The sequence below is a fragment of the Morus notabilis genome, unplaced genomic scaffold, assembly GCF_000414095.1.
Source record: "Morus notabilis unplaced genomic scaffold, ASM41409v2 Scaffold2243, whole genome shotgun sequence".
Classification (NCBI taxonomy): Eukaryota; Viridiplantae; Streptophyta; class Magnoliopsida; order Rosales; family Moraceae; genus Morus; species Morus notabilis.
In genome coordinates, this window is record NW_010360063.1 from 27,101 (window position 1) to 48,539 (window position 21,439).

General features: G+C 34.3%; 4 protein-coding genes across 4 annotated transcripts; all 4 read right to left on the reverse strand.

Moving 5' to 3' along the window:
* Positions 1-829: 829 nt before the first annotated feature.
* Positions 830-2,172, reverse strand: LOC21385290 (major allergen Pru ar 1). The gene is made up of 2 exons (XM_010095824.1): positions 1,989-2,172; positions 830-1,131 (listed from the first exon to the last, which is right to left on the reverse strand). The coding sequence occupies exons 1-2, from the start codon at positions 2,170-2,172 to the stop codon at positions 830-832; spliced, it is 486 nt and encodes a 161-aa protein (XP_010094126.1).
* A 1,901-nt stretch (positions 2,173-4,073) lies between these two features.
* Positions 4,074-4,877, reverse strand: LOC21385291 (major allergen Pru ar 1). The gene is made up of 2 exons (XM_010095825.2): positions 4,687-4,877; positions 4,074-4,377 (listed from the first exon to the last, which is right to left on the reverse strand). Exons 1-2 carry the CDS (start codon positions 4,875-4,877, stop codon positions 4,074-4,076), a joined length of 495 nt encoding a protein of 164 aa, XP_010094127.2.
* A 5,478-nt stretch (positions 4,878-10,355) lies between these two features.
* LOC21411391 (major allergen Pru ar 1) lies at positions 10,356-11,460 on the reverse strand. Its single transcript, XM_024164098.1, has 2 exons — positions 11,191-11,460; positions 10,356-10,842 (listed from the first exon to the last, which is right to left on the reverse strand). Exons 1-2 carry the CDS (start codon positions 11,372-11,374, stop codon positions 10,553-10,555), a joined length of 474 nt encoding a protein of 157 aa, XP_024019866.1. The 5' UTR covers positions 11,375-11,460; the 3' UTR covers positions 10,356-10,552.
* Positions 11,461-19,676: 8,216 nt separating this feature from the next.
* Positions 19,677-20,681, reverse strand: LOC112091164 (major allergen Pru ar 1-like). Its single transcript, XM_024164099.1, has 2 exons — positions 20,437-20,681; positions 19,677-20,115 (listed from the first exon to the last, which is right to left on the reverse strand). Exons 1-2 carry the CDS (start codon positions 20,618-20,620, stop codon positions 19,826-19,828), a joined length of 474 nt encoding a protein of 157 aa, XP_024019867.1. The 5' UTR covers positions 20,621-20,681; the 3' UTR covers positions 19,677-19,825.
* Positions 20,682-21,439: the final 758 nt, after the last annotated feature.

The following is a 21,439-nucleotide window of genomic DNA, read 5'->3' on the forward strand; positions in this document are numbered from 1 at the left end:
GAGCCACATATTATGTATGTGGAAAATAACTTTATAAATTTAACATCGTGTCAAAATACACGTAGTTTCCTTAAAAGTTACATCTATTAATTGTAGCCAGAGAAAAAAATATTTCAAACTAAAAAATAAAGGAACAAAGCATTTAAAAAATAATAGAAATAAAAAGAAGTAAAAAAGAAAAAAATAAGGAGGGTGGGAGTGGGGAGGGGGTGGGAGGCTACCACATGGTAGCCTGAAAAGTGCTATGTAGGAGCACTGTAAAAAAAAAAAGGTGTAAAAATAACTTTTAATATAACAAAAATTACACGAAAATCAATTAAGTAGGGATAGATTTGAAGACAATTATTCTAACCATTGATAGAAATAAAATTAAATAGAAACATATGCAAAAGAAATTACTTTCATAGGAGTAAAGCGAGCAAAAATTATTTTTAAAAATTTCATGTAAAAGTTGAACTATGAAAAAATTCACAAAGTAAAAAAATAAAGAGCAAAAAATTAAAAGATAAAAAAGTAAAGAAGTGAGAAAAAAAAAGAAAAAAAGGAGAAGGAGAAAAGGCCGTGACGTGACCGCTTAAAAAAAGTACTATCACAAGAGTTGTTGACTCTTTTATGTATAATGAGATTTTCTTCGAGTAATTTTCATTTATTCAATCCCTAATATACAGAATATCAATCTTTTCATTAATTTATAATAAAAGTTTTGTATTACACACCACAAATATAGATCACGGCAACTATATGTGGTTCTAAATATAATTATTGTCTTTACACAATCCAAACAACATAATATCCTAAGCTCAAACGACAAACGACAACAAGACACAATCTAGGCATAAGCATCAGGGTTCTCCTGAAGGTAGGACTCCACAACTTTGAAAATGGCCATAGCCTTCTCCTTGCCGGCCTTAATTTCCTCTTCGCTGACCGAGAAATCTCCTTCGGTGTTGTATTTACTTGTTATCTTGCACACACATCCTCCATCAGCAGCAGCAGGCTCAAACTTCACTTCATGATCAATAGATTCAAGCTTGTCACCCAATACATCTCCCTCTATCAAAGAGTACTTACATGCAAAGTTTTCATGGTCGAGTTCGTCGATTCGGTGCTTCACGTACTTGAATTCGCTAGCTGCATGCATAATTAATAGACCGACAAAAGCGAAATCGGTTAAACATGATATAGAACGCTAATTAGAAACCGAGGCATTTGGCGCTTTCGGCCTTAGAATTTATTGCGATAATTGGTAAGTTGCAACTTGAACTTTTGATTTTGGTAGATTATTTCGTGATGATTAATTTAGTATAAAGAAGAGTGCCTCAAATCAATGACTGACTGTTAAAATTTGGATGGAAATGCCTCAATTTAACGTGACATGCTCCCACATCATCAGAAAAATTCTAGGCCGTGTTTGGAATTGATCACATTTTTATTTTTCAGGTTTTTCGAGAAAAAAATGAAAACGTTTCTAAAACGGCGTTTGACATAATAAAGATAAAAAATGAAAATGAAAATGAATTTTTAATTTAGTGTAAAATGAGAGAGAAATGAAAAATGACTTTTAGTCGTTTTTCATTTTTTGTTTTCGTTTTCTCCTCTCTCGAGCAGAGAGAAAGAGAGAGAGATATCAATGAGTTTTTTTTTATTTTTTATTTTTTATACTGAAAACAATCTCTTGATAAAACTACCAAACACATTTTTAAAAATAATTTCTGTCTGAGATTAAAAACATTTTTATTTTTATTTTCATTTTTATACAAAAAAATAAAATTATTTTGAAATGAGTTTCAAATGCGCCCTTAGTTTTTATTTTTTTGAACTCAACTTAATGGCCTTCATTAATTTAGGACACTCTATAAGACTTTATCACATTTGAGGGTAAGAAAGATTTGAGGAAAAAGCGCTAGAAAACCTAAAAAACTACCAAAAACTAAGTACAATATCTATTGTCATCTATTTTGTTCTCATATATATTGCTTAGTGCTTACCTTCAGTGAAGTTAATTTGTTCAATGGTCCCAGCTCCTCCATCTCCTTGAATCACATCAACACTAGCTATGAACTGAGGCAAGAGCTTTGGTATCAAATTTTTCTGATCCACCATCAAAGCCTTGAAGATGCGGCTCGCCGCAATTGGGCATGAAAAATCTTCTGCCAAGCTTAAAACACCCATGATTTTTGCGTTTTTAATTTTTTATGATGAACAAATATATTGGAAGCTTGTTATATATATATATAAAATATATATATATATATAACAAGCTTGATTTTGAAATGTACAAGTTAGGCAAGGGTTTTCTCAAAAGTTATGATCAGTCAAGAGTTTCAGCCATCGTGAATGCCTTTTGAAACTTCTGTAGCTGCTTAAATTAGACTTGAATAAAGGCCTCCAAGAAATTTTGAGAAATTGTATGCTTTTTTGCACATGGACGGCGCTTATTGGGTTGTTGTGCAGGTTCCTGAAAAGTTGTATTCAAAATCACATATTCTGTTATGGTTTTTTTTTTACCCCATGTTTTGTCTAAGTTTCTACGAGCTCTTTGTAAAGATGACTTAATAGGAATGTTTTATTAGTAAAATAAATTTTTAAAAAATTTTTATTTGTAAAATGACTACATAACGGTCACTTTTACATCAGCCTTCATGAAATTGAAAAAAGAAGTCATTTCGTTCATGGGAAGATGTATAATTAAAGATTAACTCGCCAAAAAGTTTTAATGTCGTTTTAATAGGTGGGAAGAACGGTGGACAAGAAAATTTGTTGGGTCAATTTTGGCAGTCTCTAATTATAAGAATAGCAGGTCAAGTGCTGCTTTTTAAGCCTTTAAAGAGTTTTGTTTAATGCTTCAAATCACCTTGTTACTGTTGGCTCGGGCCTGATTTGATCGTAAATTTTTTGGGTTTAGAGCCGGGTTGGGCCGACCCTCCCTCCTTTAGGGCCGAGCCAGGCTGGGCGTGCCCGAATATCATATTTTTAAAGATTTTTTAAAATATCTTATAAAATTTCAGAACGGGCCAGACAAGCCCTAAACCTTTTGGGCTTAAGGCCGGACTGGGCTGACCCCCTTTCTTTTAACGCCGGGCCGGGCCAGCCTGAAATTTCTCTTTGGGCTACCGAGCCCCGCGGCCCAAACTTACACCTCTAGATTTGACCTCTTGGGATAGATACAATTTCACCATTAATACTTCATTCTCTAACCGCAACATTAAAGAACCAATCTATATGCTTTTATTAAAAGAAAAAAAAAAAGCAAACTTCAAAAGTGAAGCCTAATTATCAGTGTGGTTTTAATGATTACTTTAATATTTTTTCATAAGTGGGTATCAATTAATCCAACAATTGTACTAAATTAGATAGTTGACCAAACTATGACAATTAATAAAATTAAATTCTTATTAAATCATTAAATTTTTATATTTAATAGGTAACCCCTCAACGTAACTATTAAAAACTCATCCTTTTCGCACTAAATTTTTGTGAGTTGCTAGACAGGTAGATTATGGACTTTCCCATTCCATGATCGTTATGGTTCATATGGTAGTTTTGGGCCTACATGGAGATGGTGTTGACGGACGAATGCAAGCCCATCCTGAACCCTTTGGGCTCTGACCCAAATTTTGTTTAGAGCTGCCCTTCTGACCCAAGTTAGGACCACGGATCAAACTAGTCAAATTATAGATACTTGTTTACACAAATCATGTTTTCCCCCACGTTTGCTACTGAAAATCCATCTTATATGGCGATACATGTCCCATTCATTTTAACGATTTGAATTTAAAATTTGAGTTTTACTATAATAAAAAGTTCTTAGAAACAGTCACATTTAACTTTTTTACTACAGTAAAAAATTCTCACATAAAGTCACATCTCAACTCGAATTAAAAACTTGAATCAGCGAACTAAACGGGCACTTAAAGTACATTATTAACTTTGTTTAACTGTGGATTCATGAAAACAACAACGATAGGAAAGCAAAAAAGAAAAAAAAGAAAGAAAGAAAGAAAGAAAAACTCTCAAACAAAGACACCCAAAAACATTATTTGCGTGTCTCACATTATGTATGAAAGCACTTTTTAAGCATATGCTTCAGGATTTTGAATGAGGTAGGCTTCCACAGCTTTGTACATGATCAAGGCCCTGTCTTTGCGAACCTTGATCTCCTCCTTAATGGCCTCATTAAGCTCGATATCACCCTTGGTGTGGTACTTGCTAATCATCTTGTTCTTGCTACCACCTTCCGGGGTTGGCTGAAATTGGACCTCATAAGAAATGCACTCGAGCTTCTCCATTAGCGCTTCGCCTTCAATCAAGCTGTGATTGTATACATACTTCTCTTCGTCAATCTCGTCGACTCGAATCTTCGCCGATCTAAGCTGGCTTTGGCCTGCCCATGTCACACAATTATTAACTAGTGTTTCGAACGACATCAAACGCGACAATTACGACACGTTGGATTCATAGTCACGACCGATTGAGATCAGTTAAGACAATCATAATAGTAACTACACTAGGCATTTCTTGTAATAATCTACGTTCAACGTTGTACATACTAGTTCAAAAAAATAATTTCGCAAACTTGACTATCTCTCATATTAGTGTTAGTCAACAAAAAGAGGGTTAATTTTACAAAAATATACAAATATATACTATAAGGAGTAGTAGTAGCAATTTATTAATTTGTGTCACATGCCTTGAACGACATTGATCTGCTTGATGCTTCCAGCTACCTTTCCATCACCATGGATAATCTCAATGCTCTTGACTGCTTGTGGCATGATCTTTGGGATCAGATTGTGAGAATCAAGGACCAAAGCCTTGAACAACCTAGCCGGAGGAATTAGACAAATGTACTCGTCTGAGGAAGTGAAAACTCCCATAATATATTATTCTTGTAATTATATTATGTGTTATAACTAGAAGAATTAAATTAGCCAAGAGAGAAGAAAATGGAAGATGAGATTTGCTTTCGGGTTGATTTATATTGGTCGATGTCTATTTACTCTTAATCGGCTTTGTTGCTTGAAAATCGTAATCTATGTCACAATGCAATGTGGGCGTTATTTTCTTGGTTGATTGTGATTTTCCCTATAATTCATATAAAAAGATAATAGAAAATTTAAGTGATTTATACCTATTAGAAAAATATAAAAAGAATAATTTACAATATAAAAAGAATATTATAGTTTTTGAGGGGTTGATTTATATTGGTTGATGTTTATTTATTCTAAATGGGCTTTGTTGCTTGAAATCGTAATCTATGTCACAATGCAATGTGGCGCTATTTTAATGGTTGATTGATTTTCCCTATAGTTCATATGCAAAGATAATAGAAAATTTAAGTGAGTTTAGAAACGCTAATTGCATTTTTTTTTTGGTTGGTTGAGATCAAAGATTGATTATTATAACAGGTCAGCATCTCGTTGGAAACATAAAAAAAAAATCCCGGCCTTATTTGTTAGTTGTTATGTCCTAAAGTATATGCCTTGATTCTTGTTTTAAGAGAAATATTATTAACATACGATTGTGGTACAATATGATTAATCAAATAATTCCTCGCCTCACATTTGATTCTCTAATATTATAAGAGTATATGCTGCTCTGTCTACCCCAAATTAACCTTTTTCTAACATCAATAAATTCCAACAAAACAATCATTATTATACTATGTACACATTCAAGGCACATTTAATTGTCTTTGTTTTTTTAATGTTATTTTGTTTGCATTATTTCTGTTTGTACAAGAAGCAAGAGACAAATTTTGCCATGTATTGTATAAGTTATCTGTTTTTATACTTGGTTGATAAAGAAGAGAAAAGAATAATAAAGAGAGTTTTCCTATAGACAATAATTATAAAGAGAAGAAAATAAAACGTTATCACAACTTTTTATTGCTTGATGTTAATAAAACAATATGGACCCATACTTATATATAGTTATTGTGCATGTGGCTTATTGTGTTTATAGATCTATTTCCCTTTGTCGTTTGCTTATCCACTTCTGAGTAGATGTAGGGAGAAAGCATATATATAATGAGATTCCAAATCATCCAAGATGGAAAAAATTAATTATTGTTATTTTATTAATTTAGGAAGTTTCTGGTTGTCCTTCCCTGCCCGTAGTGTCACTTTTTAACCGTTAGATCTGGTTAAAATCACATCATATTAAAAAAAATACAAAATAGATAGATTTTAATATAAATCTGACAGTTAAAAAGTAAAACACACTGATAGTCTCATTTTTACAGGGACTATCAGAGAAACTCTCATTATTTTATTATTGTTATAACGTTTGAACATATTCCTGCACCAGAAAATCATGTTACTAGGCCGTCCATTCCTGACAAACAAATAATAATAATAATAATAATAGTAATAATAATAATATTATTATTGTTATTATTATTATAAGCCTTTGAATATATTCTTGTACCAGAAAATCATGTTAATAGGACGTCCATGTTGGACTTGATGAACAAACTGGATTCTCCTCTCCTAAAAGTTAAAATATTCATTATTGGACATAGTATTGATGAAGACCATTTTTCACCATAACACTTTAATTAAGTAAATGAGGGTAATTTTATGGTAACTAGGAACATCAAGTTAAAGTTGGCCATTCAGGCATGCACACCGGCCTTGCAAGATCCTCTCAAAAGGCGTTTAAATAGTCTTTCTAGAATTTGAAAGAAATATATTGACAATGACTAATATATAGCTAAAAAACTCGTGTAAGATAAGAATATACACCCTATCATTACATGGGATCATATCATGTTCTTAAAGCAGAACATTCAACGGCAAATAGTTAATGTGTTGTGAATATATATCATGCATTTTTTAATAGGGTGGTTCTATTTAAATATCTCTTTTTACTCTCCACACTTTTTTTTTTATTTTAAATTTTCTTGTGACAAAAAATCCTCACCTACCATGACAAAAAAGGTAAATCATGACATATTTAATCATATAATTAATTTAATTAAAAAATTAGATTAATTATATAGTTTTTATCTCCCTCCACAGACTCATGTTATATCCTAAATTATAAACTATTGCTATATTAAAATTTATAAAAAAACCTCTAATTTTCAATTTTCAATAACTATTTCAAAAAGTTGTATTGATATAATGTTAAATTTTCTTTGCTATTAATTATATGACGATTTTTATTTGTTTTTTATTTCATGTTTGTATCTTTTACTGATTTTATTTTATTTTATTTTTTGTAAAAGTTAATCATTTTACTTTGTTTTTTTATTTCATTTTTACTGATTTTTATTTCATTGTTTGTATCTATTTTTTTTTTTTGTTTTGAAAAAAGGCTTCACAAGCAAAACTTCAGTTAAAAAAAAAAAGAACAAAATAAGATATGAAAGGATAGAGAAATAATACTATTTAAATAACAAACTAAAAAAAATGGTGATTGTGCATTAAACTAAATAAAATATGTAAATGTAAAAAAAATGAAAAAAAATTTAACGGTTCAAAATTAAGAAGTACTCTCGGTCAATGGAGACTTTTGGTATCTTATCATAGAAGTCTACATATTTTCTTACCTTTGAACCGAATTGATGTGTTAACTAGTCTTCTTCATTAGATTAAAAGTGACATTATACAGTAGAAAATGAAACTCCGAAGATTGCTGCAAGATCGTCTCGCTTATATTAGGGGTCAAATTAACAAGAGTATCCCTTACAAGGGGCTTAAAATTTAGTATTAGAGTCATGATCAAGCACAATTCAACCATTATACATTCCTTTTTGGGGGTTTTTTTGTTTGTTTGTTTTTTTTCCCATAACTTTCTAGATGGTCAATGCTCAATATATATTTAAAATTTAAATCATATACATTAGAGACTTTTGACAGCCATTTTTTTTTTTTTTTTTTGGGTAAGGTCGTCGTCCTTTAGAAAGACACGCAATTGAACCGGTATTAAGAAAGTAGAAAATAATGCGTGTAATTGTGAACAATTCTACATTAATCCTATCTTCAATTAAAATCCGTCACTTATTGAGTATTTTTTCAATATCTAGACGCACAAGATCTGCTAGTCTTTTCACTTAATTTGGCCATTAGTTTAAAGTGAAAATTGGGATTGACTTAATTCATACTGTAATTATGAACCTGCATGTGATTTCCTTTTTTTTTTTTTTTTAAAAAGAGAAAAACTGCATGTGATGAGTTTGATGTAGAACTAGGGAGAGAAAAGAGAAGAGAGAAGAGAAAGAGGAGAAATTAGAGAGGAGAGAGAAAGAAAAGAAGAAATTTGGGAGAGAGAGATGACGGGGAAGAAAAAATCAAGTGAGAGAAATAATTCTATCTAATATTTATCAATCAAAAGTCTGAATTGCTTGTAAGAGTGTAGTCAATTTATAGGTTAATTAAATAATTAAAATGAAAACTATTGTATCAAATTAAATACATTAAATCAGAAAACTTTCCAAAAATTAATAAAATAAGAAAAGTAGAAAAAATCAATCCTAATTTATTTGTTTATTTTATATTTATCTTCCTCATAGTCTACTCTTATTTCTCATGAGATTTATACTTTTTCTCATAAAAAAAAATTGTACAGATTAATTATTCTTTCAAGTTGCTCCATAATTTAATTAGTACACTTTGATTGCAATAGCAACCTACTAATTAGTAGATCTACTTAAGATCAAGTGATGGATTTAAAATCAACTTGCTCCATAATCAAGTCACGGCGACTTAAAATCTACCGACAAATTACAAGCTATTTCTTAAAAGTAGGACATATGCATCCTTGACCTTGGTCATACATTAAGGCAGATGCATCTGTGGGTAGCGTTCATTATAAATAGACACCCCTCCTTAGCAGCCACGGAAATTAATATAGTACTTCATATATATATATATATTCCTTTTATTTTGTTTTGTGTTTTTGTTTTTCTTGTCTTGGCTAAGAGCTTGTAATTAGTTAGACCATCTCTAATGTAAATATTAATATTAATTGTATATTTATTATTAAAAAATGTGATATGATGTGTTATTTTTATTTTTATTGTAATACATAATGCTATTTGAAATGCTAAATTTATTTTTTTTCCATAATTATTAAACTTTGAAAGTTGTAAAATTAAACTTTATGTTTAAAATAATTAAAAAATGCAAAAGTTGCATTGATTACATAAAAAAGTAAACATTTAACTAACGACAATCAAATGCCAAATTTCTCATATGTTATATTTAGTGAAAAATTTACCACAAAGTATAGCATATGAGAAATTTGGCACAGTAAAAGCATTACATTGGAGAGTATTTTTTACAATCAAATGTTAAATTTACAATTAACACATTAATTATAATATTGCATTCGAGATACTCTCATATATTAAAACAGCTACATTTTATATAGCTTTGAGGCAGCTTCTTAGAAGCCATAGCAATAATTAATATTGTAACACGTTGCTATGTGTTTGTTTGATACGGCCTGAATAAAAGTAATTAATTTATTATAAAGTTTTATTCGTTTGATGTACTATTATTCTAAGTTATCATCACGAAATTAAGGCCAGCTTGCAACTTAAGTAATGCTTCCCCCATCTTTTAGTACCACGTTCGCCTGACTTTTCAAAAGTAATTTAATAATACTAGTGAATCCATTTCAACTAGTAAAAATAATACTAGTGAAGTTCATAACTTCTGAATACTACGTTCACCAACTAAGTGTTATTATCAAATGGATATCATAAAAGGTGAACGTCTATTTGTATGACGTCTAGCATAAAATTGACTTATGGGATGACTTTGTAAGTATGATAAAAATAAAATTGTTTGTTTGCTTGTTTAAAGACGTTTGCCTCTAGGACAATGACAGATATTATTAATGAAAAATGTACTCGTTATGCAAAATGCAAATTTTAGACTTTTTTTTCTTCTGCCAAAGAAAAGAAAAAATGTTAGACTTGTGTAAAAATGTTGAATACATCCCCATCTCAGGTGTCATGAGCTTGTTTTGCAAGTATAAAATATGTTTTAGGCTTCAATTTTAACTGGGGCGCCGTTGAATATTTGCAGAATGATCCCTAGATGGTGAGCCCTTGTTTAAGGAAGCTTGTTAATTGACTAGGGATGAGATTAGCAAATGTCCTTATTTATAATTGATCAAGTCAGTTATTTGGCAGAATTTGCGTTCAAATTTTGGGGATCATATGGTAAGATTTTTCTAAGTGCAGTCTTTTTTTAAGTCTTAAAAAGGTAGTACAGTAAATTACATATCTCCAATATGTGATTCAATGTGTATTGGATAGAGAATAGAAAGATGTAGCAAAAAATTAACCAAGATGCAGGGGGATGACACACAGATGAATCACAAGAACTCTTTTAGTGCAAGATATATCATCATCATATTATTATTGTAAAAGATACAATGCTTTCTCAAACATTTGAATGCAAACGGTATTATTTCAACTCCACACTCTTATTGGCAAGCCTAGAAATTAAGTCCAGGCTACAAAACAACATGAAGGGCACACCCTTTAGCTTACAGAAAAAAAAAAAAAAATTGACAAGCATATGGTTCAACTGATTTAGTTGTAAGCGTCGGGGTTCGCGATGAGGTAGCCTTCGACGAGCTTGAACAGACCGACGGCCTTTTCTTTTCCTTCCTTAGCCTTCTCTTCATTGACCGGGGCATCTCCAATGGTGTAGAACTTGGTGTTGACCTTAATGATCGTTCCTCCATCTGGGGATGCCACGAACTTGGTCTCGTGAGAGATTTTCTCGAGTTCAGAAGACAAAACATCTCCTTCGATCAAGCTGTGGCTGTAGCTCAAGTTGTCGAGGTCAACTGCATCAAGCTTTTGCTTCACATACTTGCCTGCAAATGAAATTTCACATGAAAATTTTGATTTGGTTCGAAATTTGCATATATATACCATCTTTATTGTACTTTTACCTTCAGGGTATCTAATTAGTTGTAACAAAGAAAAAAGAAGAAAGGGATTGAAATGGAAAGAAGCATCATTTTATTTAAGTACAAACTTATCTGCTAATTACTATATATTAAGAATTGAAATTGTATTCCTAATTTAGTGAGTAAATACAAGAACACATGAAAAAAAAAATAAACTATTCCCTTATTCTCTTTCAATTGAACATATGTAAAATATGTTATCAAAATCATATATACATAGGATCATGGAGATAAAGAAAAAAGTTTACTTACCATCGGGAAAGGTGAGTTTCTTGACAGTTCCAACACCTCCATTTCCTTCGACCGTCTCGGCACTTTTAGCAGCTTGGGGAGCAATTTTTGGGAAAAGGTTGTCAGCATCAAGGACAGAGGCCTTGAACAATCTAGCGGGAGCAACATTGGCGGTGAACTCATCGTCGAAAGAGTAAACACCCATGATGATCTAAGTTTTCGAATGGGATCAAAGAGGAAAATATAAGGAAGGATTGTTTTGGACTCTGAGGTGTTTTGTGTTGAAAAGATGTGCATATAGAGGTCCCATTTATAGGCTAAGCCTGAGGGTAGCTCAGTAAGAATAATCCCTTGTTTATTGAATACTTAAGCAAGTAGATATTTTTTTTATTGGATGCTTACATGATTGAAGAGAAAATTATTATTATTTTTGCCCTGTCAAAAAATTATGATTATTTTAAAATAAGGAGCATTTTAGTCAAAGAAGGCATCTCTCGATCGGTTGATTGAATATGTAAAATTTATCTTAAATGTGAAATAGTTCAATATGCAGGGAAATTTTTTTTATTATTTATGTGAACTGCATGAAAATTCAAATGGCATAAAATAGTAGGAAAAAAAAAAAGAAACTTTGCGGTACTGGAGATCAGGAACTTGAGGGCATGAAACTTCATTTATGCCATTGTCTTTTTTATTGGCGTCCTTAAATAGAAAAATAACTAGTTACAACAAAATTTTCACAAGATACCTTATAAAGCATAAATCAATATTCATCCATGCTTTATATATTACCTGTTTGGATCATTGATGACTGCTTTTTTTTTTTTTTTTGTTGGGATAGTGTTGGTTTGGAATGGGAAGGGGCTACCTCAAGATTTGTATTTTCTTTTTGTTTTTTTTTCCCAATTAATTTCAAGACTTGAAGTTTGACTTCTAAATTTTCCAGCCAGTCAGTAATCTGCATTTATAATCAGCAAATCTCTCTTTTCTTTTTTATTTTGGACTATAATACATGAAAACACATTTTTTTTTTTTTTTGGGTTCTAAGATCTTATTCCCACCGATCTAACACGCCCCTCAGTTTTCACACTTTGTTCCATGTGGTCTGCCCCCAATAAGGAATGGTTCTGGATAAAAATTCCTTGTTGATGCATACAATTTCAGGAGTAATTTTGTTATTAAAAGGTAATTAAGAAAGTACATTAAGACTAATAAATCTTCCACTTCAGCCAAGGGACGCCATAACTTTCACATAACCATGTCTCTCTCTCTCTATATTAACGAAAATACTATGCACTTTGGTCCATCTAAATTATTAAAGTTTGAAATGGTCAGTTTATATCCTAAATCAATTATAAAAGTAATTTCCTCCTACAATTCAATGCTTTTCCTATTGGAAATGGCTGGTCCGAATCGGGTTTCTGATTTTTTTTTTTTTAATTTTTTCGCCGTAAAATATATATGGATAACAAAAATACTTCAACCATTATATTTGGTTGTGGAATTATATGTATAAACAGGATTAGAGGAATGCGGTCCGTTTGTTCGTTTCTTTGGACGAATTATTCTTCCTGTGTTGCCATTTAGAATTTGGTTCTTTGATGAGGGCAGCAAAATGGAAACGACGGGAAAAAAGAATTAAAAAAAGAGAAAAAACGAAACGGAAAACAGTAATAAAAGAAATGACAACGACAAGAGTTATATAAGGACTAAAAAGTGAACGGCCAAAAAGGAGAAACAACAAAAAAAGAGATTGAACGATAAAAAAATATAAAACGATATCAAAACAGAGAAAGTTGAAAGACCACTATAAACTATAAAGTTAGAAAGCGACAACATGCGATAAACGGTAAAAAAAAAAAAAAAAGGTTTTAAGAAAATATATCATATGCCTTTAAAAATGTGATTTTATTGAATTGACATAATAGAAATAAGTACACATAAATGACTGTATCGTTAAAAACCTTACCAAGTAAAACTCATGGGGAGATCGGGTCAAAACCTTAGCGAAGGAAAAAAGAGTGCAGTAGAAATAGTAAATTACAAACCTAAGTGCTTTCAGAAGATTTCGTTATTTCTAAGTTAAAAAAATAGTCTTGCGTTGAATCATCTGTGTATTGTTGTTTTCGTCTTCTAGTATATTCCCAGTCTTTCACGCACATTAGCCCCTCCAAGATATTTGGATACATTCTACTTCTCTTCTCGTTAAGAATTCGGTTGCTTGTGCTAAATGCTTGCTCCGATGCTACCGTTGACACTGGAGTTGTCAGAATGTCACGAGCTATTACGGATAGTGTTGAAAAATGATCGGTCTTGCTCTTCCACCACTATAAGATGTCTAGTTTGTCGTCATCGATTACAAAATTTGCTTCAAAATATTTTACTAGTTCAATAGACGCTTGTGTTGATGACGATCCTGTTGTTTTCTCATTCTTCTTCAAGAAACTCCACGACGATCCTTTAGCCCCGAACTGCTAGTTGACGTCGAAGTTCCCTGTTCTTTTTGACCTGTGCCGTATTTTGCTTCATACAAGCTAAATACCTTTTCTAACATTTTCTTAGTGCCAATAATAGTTTGTTGCATATCAATTCCTAAATTTTTTGCTATAGGAGTCATCAATGATTCAATCCCATATACTCCGCACCTAAGATCTACAATGGTTGCTAATGCATATAACATAGGACAACCTGACCAATAACTTTTAAATTTAGCTTCCATTAACTTAACCATGTCTCCAAAAAGTTATGTATCCCTATAATAAGAAAATATTTTTGAAATATTAAATATTTTATGTAAAGCTAAATGTGCAGTAGGATAATAAACTCCAGCATTGTAAAAAATTTCTAGAAATTTAAAAAACCACTCACCAATCTACCAATCCGTATAAAAAATTAAAAGTTGATCGTTCTTAATGTTTACATATGTCGTGATAAGCTGTAAATACGGAAGTGCTGCCTTCAACATTAAATAGGTGGAATTCCACCTATGTCTCACGTCAGTTGGGAACTTTCTTAGGCGCATCTGACTGTTCCTGCAATATTATTTAAATTCTTGGAGCCAAACTCCAGAACTAGATATGAAGGATAAAGATTCTCTAATATTTGTTAGATTAGATGAAATATGTTCAATTCCTGCCTGAACTACTAAATTGATTATGTGACATGCACACCGTTGATGAAAATTCCCCCCACCCCAAACGCTGGTTTCAAACTACGTTTAAACATGTTAATTGCAGCCGTATTAGCTGATTCATTATCAAAAGTAATAGTTCAAACTTTATCTTATATCCCATAAAATCCAAAAATTTCCATTATTGTACCAAAAATAGATGATGCGTTATGAGGATATGGACATAAACGAAAACCTATTATTATTTTTTGTAAAACCCATTCGTCATCAACATAATGCGCCGTGGCGCATAAATATGCAGTTCTATTGCACCTTTCCCATAGATCAGAAGTGCAAGATACAATAGTATTAAAAGTCGTAAAATTATCAACAAGAGATTGTCTCATTGCAAACAGAACGAGTTGTGTTTCTACTTACCTGTTTAAATTGTTGGCAGAAGGCCCTCTGGATGAATTCTTCGAACGACTCATCTGCAAAAGAAAGAGGCAATCCGGAACTAGCTAGAAATTTAGCTAGTGCCTCAAGAGCAGGTTGTGCATCGTATGTAAAATGTTGCAACACCTGTGATGTGAGTGATAGTGTTTGTTGGCGGGAGTCCACACTCCCACCTTGGTGCAACGGTAGACATACTTTCTAATGTCTATCCAGATGACCAGTACCCCCACCATTTTTATTAGAAAACTGTTTTTACAATACTTACATACCGCACGAATTTTCATTTCACCTGTTTTTGGATTTGGTCGGGGCTCCTCGGTGAAATACTACTATGCAAGAGAAGTTCGCGGTCTTTTTTTCCTGGTGCGTTCTCTAGCTTCCTCGTTGTGCACTGAAGCATTATCTACTGGAGCACTTTCTGGTTGAGTGGGGTTGGGGTTGGGAGGCATCATTTCATCATCGAAAAATGGCTCATCACCAAGCTCAGGAAGAGCAGTGAAATCAGAGAAGTTTGATGTGGCCATTTTCTGAAAATTGATTAAACTTAAACTTTGTAAATGAAAGAACAAGAAAATGAGTGATCGCGAGAAAAAAACTTAGAATCAAAATCAAATAGACAAGATGCTTGATAGAATGAGAGTGAGATGAGAAGTTGAGAGTGAATTGTTGTATGGGATTTAGGGTGGAATTAAGGGGTACTTATAGGGGATTTTTTGAGGAATTTTCGGATTGTGACAGTTAGGCCCTTGGCGAGCCCAACGGTCGGCCTGTGATGGGCCTAACGGTAGGCCCGTCATGGGCCAAACGGGAGGCCTGTCACGGGCCGACCGTTGGGCCCGCGAAGGGCCCAACGGTCACATTTTGAACAGGCTGCGGGCCGTTTGGCGGGCCTCGGCCGAGCCAAACAAGGGCCGAATCCAGGCTTGGGCTGAACTGGGCTTGGGCCGGACCGCGGGCCTTCACGGGCTAGGGCCGTGGGCTGAGAAGCCGAGGCCCAGCCCTAGCCCATCAAACGTGCCGGGCCGGCACGGCCCGTAATAGTACCGTACCGGGCCATGTCGAATCCAACACTGTTACGGGCTGGGCCGGGCCGTCCATGGACGGCCTGGCCCATTTGACAACTCTAGCAACGTTTATAGTCTAAATCAGTGTAAATTTTTCTCTAGAATTCGATGGATGATTTCGGTATTTGGAAATGGCTGTCAAAATTAATTTGTATAGTCAACTTTTGCTATATACATAAATATATATATATATATTTATTTATATTATTTCGGCCTACTTTCATATTTTAAGTTATCATCATTAATGGCCGGCTGAAACTAATATTTCTTTCCCCCATCTTTTGGTACCACGTTCACTTGACTTTGCAAAAGTAGTTACATAAAATAAAACTAGAGAAGTTCATAACTTGTGAATACCTAGCCAAGATTTGCTGTCCTATTTTTTTTGTCTCGGTAGCTATCCCTTTAATTAAATTTTAACACATTAAAAATTGTTTAAGTATTTTTAGTTTTTTATTTTTATACGTATAGTTAGATTTTTAAATTTAAATAATATGATAAATAAATAGTGAATGGACAACTATCGAGACAGAAAAATAGAGACGATACATCTGAACTCACATTCACCAACTAGTGTTATTATCAAATGGACATAATAAAAGTTGAATGTCTATTTGTATGATGCCTAGGATAAAATTGACTTATCGGATGACTTTTTTGAGCAGGATAAAATTGTATGTTTGCTTGTTCATGCAAGTTTGCCGTTAGCACAAGGACAAATAGTGTTAAAGCAAAACGTACTTATTATGCAAAATGCAAATGTATAAACTTTTGTATTCTACCAAAAAGAATAAAAAAAATGTTATACTTGTGGAAAAATGTTGAATACAACCCCATCCAAGGTGTCAGCTTATTTTGCATCAATTAAAAATGTGTTTGGCTTCAATTTAAGCAGGAGCGCTGTTCCATATTTTAAGAAATGATTCCAAGATGGTCGACCATTGTTTAAGGAAGCTTTTTAATTGACAACGGATGGGATTTCAAATCTTGTCCTCACTTATATAATTAGGTAAGTTATTTGGCAAATTTTGCGTCCAATTTTTGGTGATCATATTGTTGATGCCGAAATCCAACACAACACCGTGTGTAGAAGCGCATGGTAACCGGACTCTGTTCTCTACCTTTTCTAGTCGGATCCATAGCACTATTCAGAACGGATCCCTAGCACTGTTCGGAACGGATCCCTAGCACTGTTATGCTTGGGTCCTAGCACTATTCGGGACGGATCCCTAACATTGTTCGGGACGGATCCGTAGCACTTTTCGTAACAGATCCCAGCATTGTTCTGCTCGGGTCCTAGCACTGTTCCTGACGTATCCTTAGCACTGTTCAAAATAGATCCCTAGTATTGTTCTGCTCAAGCCCTTACACTGTTCGGGACTGATCCCTAGCACTGTTCTGGCCTGCAACGAAAGAGGAGATGGCCTCGGAGCGAGGGGAGACATTGGTGTGGTGTCTGTAAATGGTACTCCGACGCTTAAGTCAGTGTTCTGGTCGAGAGTAACAAATGAGTAGGCAGAGTTAGGTGTGGAAAAATATCCCTATCTTTGTGAGCTAATGAGCTTGGTATTTATAGAGTATCTCCAGATCCGGGTAGTGTTCAGATCTAACCAAGAACCCGGGCGTGACCAAGATGTAGAGTTGTACCGATCATATGACACGTGCCACGTCCATATTAGTGTGGGAGCCCCCATTGGGATTGCAGAGAGAAGGCCACGTGGTAGTAAGTTGGCTGATAGGGAACTTGTCCTGTTCCTCCAATCGGTGTCGGTTATTGCTCGGACAATGTGCTCGGTCAACTCTGATCAAGTGCTCAGCCTGTTCGGGCCAGTGCTCGCTCCGGTCCGCCTGTTCAGACTGTTCAGCTTGGTCTGCCTGCTCGGCATGCTCGGCCAGTTTGGTCTGTTTGGCGTGGTCGGCCTATTTGGGCTGTTCTTCTCCGTCAACCTGCTCTTGCAGGGGGCCTATTCTTTCAGTCATAAAAATGACTACCCCTCAACACATATGATAAGATTTTTTCTAAGTACAGTCTTTTCAAAGGCTTCAAAAGGTAGTGAAGTAGATTTTTTCTAGGTTTGTTTGGCGTGGTCAGCCTGTTCGGGCTATTCTTCTCCATCAGTCTGCTTTGGCAGAGGGTATATTCTTTCGGTCATAAAAATGACTACCCCTCAACACATATGGTAAGATTTTTTCTAAGTACAGTTGTTTCAAAAGCTTCAAAAGGCAGCGAAGTAGATTACATCTCAAGAAGGTAGTGAAGTAGCAAAGTAGATTATAGTCTTTTCAAAGGCTTCAAAAGGTAGTGAAGTAGATTTTTTCTAGGTTTGTTTGGCGTGGTCAGCCTGTTCGGGCTATTCTTCTCCATCAGTCTGCTTTGGCAGAGGGTATATTCTTTCGGTCATAAAAATGACTACCCCTCAACACATATGGTAAGATTTTTTCTAAGTACAGTTGTTTCAAAAGCTTCAAAAGGCAGCGAAGTAGATTACATCTCAAGAAGGTAGTGAAGTAGCAAAGTAGATTATAGTCTTTTCAAAGGCTTCAAAAGTAGCAAAGTAGATTTTTTCTAGGTCTGTTTGGCGTGGTCAGCCTATTCGGGCAGTTCTTCCCCGTCGGCCTGCTTTGGCGGGGCCCTATTCTTTCGGTCATAAAAATGACTACCCATCAACACATATGATAAGATTTTTTCTAAGTACAGTCTTTTCAAAGGCTTCAAAAGATAGCAAAGTTGATTACATCTCGAAAAGGTAGTGAAGTAGCGAAGTATATTACAGTCTTTTCAAAGGCTTCAAAAGGTAGTGAAGTAGATTTTTTCTAGGTTTGTTTGGCGTGGTCAGCCTGTTCGGGCTATTCTTCCCCATCAGTCTGCTCTGGCAGAGGGTATATTCTTTCGATCATAAAAATGACTACCCCTCAACACATATGGTAAGATTTTTTCTAAGTACAGTTGTTTCAAAAGCTTCAAAAGGTAGCGAAGTAGATTACATCTCAAGAAGGTAGCGAAGTAGCAAAGTAGATTATAGTCTTTTCAAAGGCTTCAAAAGTAGCAAAGTAGATTTTTTCTAGGAATGTTTGGCGTGGTCAGCCTGTTCGGGCAGTTCTTCCCCGTCGCCTGCTTTGGCGGGGCCCTATTCTTTCGGTCATAAAAATGACTACCCATCAACACATATGATAAAATTTTTTCTAAGTACAATCTTTTCAAAGGCTTTAAAAGGTAGCAAAGTAGATTACATCTAAAAAAGATAGTGAAGTAGCGAAGTATTACAATCTTTTCAAAGGCTTCAAAAGGTAGCGAAGTAGATTTTTTCTAGGTTTGTTTGGCGTGGTCGGCCTGTTCGGGCTATTCTTCCCCGTCGGCCTGCTCTGGCAGGGGGTCTATTCTTTCAGTCATAAAAATGACTACCCCTCAACACATATGGTATGATTTTTTCTAAGTACAGTCATTTTAAAAGCTTCAAAAGGCAGCGAAGTAGATTACATCTCAAAAAGGTAGCGAAGCAACAAAGTAGATTACAGTCTTTTCAAAGGCTTCAAAAGTAGCAAAGTCAATTTTTTCAAGGTCTGTTTGGCGTAGTTAGCCTGTTCGGGCTGTTCTTCCCCGTTGACATGCTTTGGTGCGGGGCCTATTATTTCGGTCATAAAAATGACTACCCCTCAACACATATGGTAAGATATTTCTATGTACAGTCTTTTCAAAGGCTTCAAAAGGTAGCGAAGTAGATTACATCTAAAAAATGTGAGAGAATATGCATTGGATCGACAATAGAAAGATGTAGCAAAAAATAAACGCAGATGGGGATGACACACAAATGAAACACAGGAACTCTTTTAGTGCAATATATGATCATTATGTAATTTGTAAAAGATACAATGCTTTCTTTAACATTTCAATGCAAACAGGATTATCACAACTCCACACTCTTATTGGAAAGCCTAGAAAGTCTAGGAGACAAAACAACATGAAAGCAACACCCTTTAGCTTATAGAAAGAAAATTAATTTGACAAGCATATGGTTCAACTGATCATTTAGTTGTAAGCGTCGGGGTTTGCGACGAGGTAGCCTTCGACGAGCTTGAACAGACCGACGGCCTTTTCTTTTCCCTCCTTAGCCTTCTCTTCATTGATCGGGGCATCTCCAATGGTGTAGAACTTGGTGTTGACCTTAATAATCGCTCCTCCATCTGGGGATGCCACAAACTTGGTCTGGTGAGAGATTTTCTCAAGTTCAGCAGACAAAACATCTCCTTCGATCAAGCTGTGGCTGTAGCTCAAGTTGTCTAGGTCAACTGCATCAAGCTTTTGCTTCACGTACTTGCCTGCAAATGAAATTTCACATGAAACTCTGATTTGGTTCGAAATTTGCATATACCATCTTTATTGCTTCAGGGTATCGAATTGGTTGTAATAAGAAAAGGAAAGGGATTGAAATGGAAAGAAGCGTCCTTTTATTTATGTGCAAACTTATCTAATTAATGTTTGTTAGGAATTCAAATTGTATTTCGTAATTTAGTGAGTACGTAAACACATGAAAAAATGAATTATTCTCTTTTTCTCTTTCAATTGAAGAAATATAAATGTGTCTTCATTAAAATCATAAATACACAAGATCACGGAGATAAAGTAAAATTTTACTATACCATCAGGAAAGGTAAGCTTCTTGACGGTTCCGGGCCCTCCATTTCCTTCGACAGTCTCAGCACTTTTAGCAGCTTGGGGAGCAATTTTTGGGAAAAGGTTGTCAGCGTCAAGGACGAAGGCCTTGAACAGCCTAGCGGGAGCAACATTGGCGGTGAACTCGTCATCGAAAGAGAAAACACCCATGATGATCTAAGGTTTCGAAAGGGTTCAAAGAGGAAAAGATAAGGAAGGGTTGTTTTGAACTTTGAGGTGTTTTGTGTTGAAGAGATGTGCATTATAGTGCTGCTATTTATAGGCTAAGGCTTCTGGTTGCTCCGTATGAAATATCCCCTGATTTATTGAGTAATTTAGCGAGTAAATATTCTTTTATTGGATGTTTACATGATTGACGAGAAAAACTATTATTATCTTTGCCGTGCTGGGAAATTATAATAGTTCTCAAATAAGTAGCATTTCTTTTAAAGGAGTTAAATAATTTGCATTTTAGTCAAAGAAGGCGCCTCTCGGTTGATTTAATATGAATTTACTCACAACTAGCTAGGAATAAAGAAAGATCGTTGGATCCAAGATTGATAACATTTCATATATTTATCCTATATGTGAATATATGGTTCAATGCGCAGGGGAAAAAATTGGACAATTTATGTTAACTGCATTGAAATTAAAGAAGCAGAAAATGGTAGAAAAATGGAACCTTTACTATTCTGAGATCAGAATACTTTATCAAACATAATTCACTATCCAAGCTCTATATACATATATACCTTTTTGGTTATTGGTTATCCTACTTCATATGCAGATGAAATGTCATAATTATTCTATTTGATTCAAATCATATAAAATCCTCAAAAGAAAAAAAAAAAAACATTTTGTCCCTGGTAAGTGGTGAAGCACTATTCTTTTTTCCTTTTTTTCCCCCCCACTATTTTCAAGATTTGAAGGTTGACTTCTAAAAATGCCAGCCAGTAGGCAATAATCAGCATTAATAATCAGCAAATATCT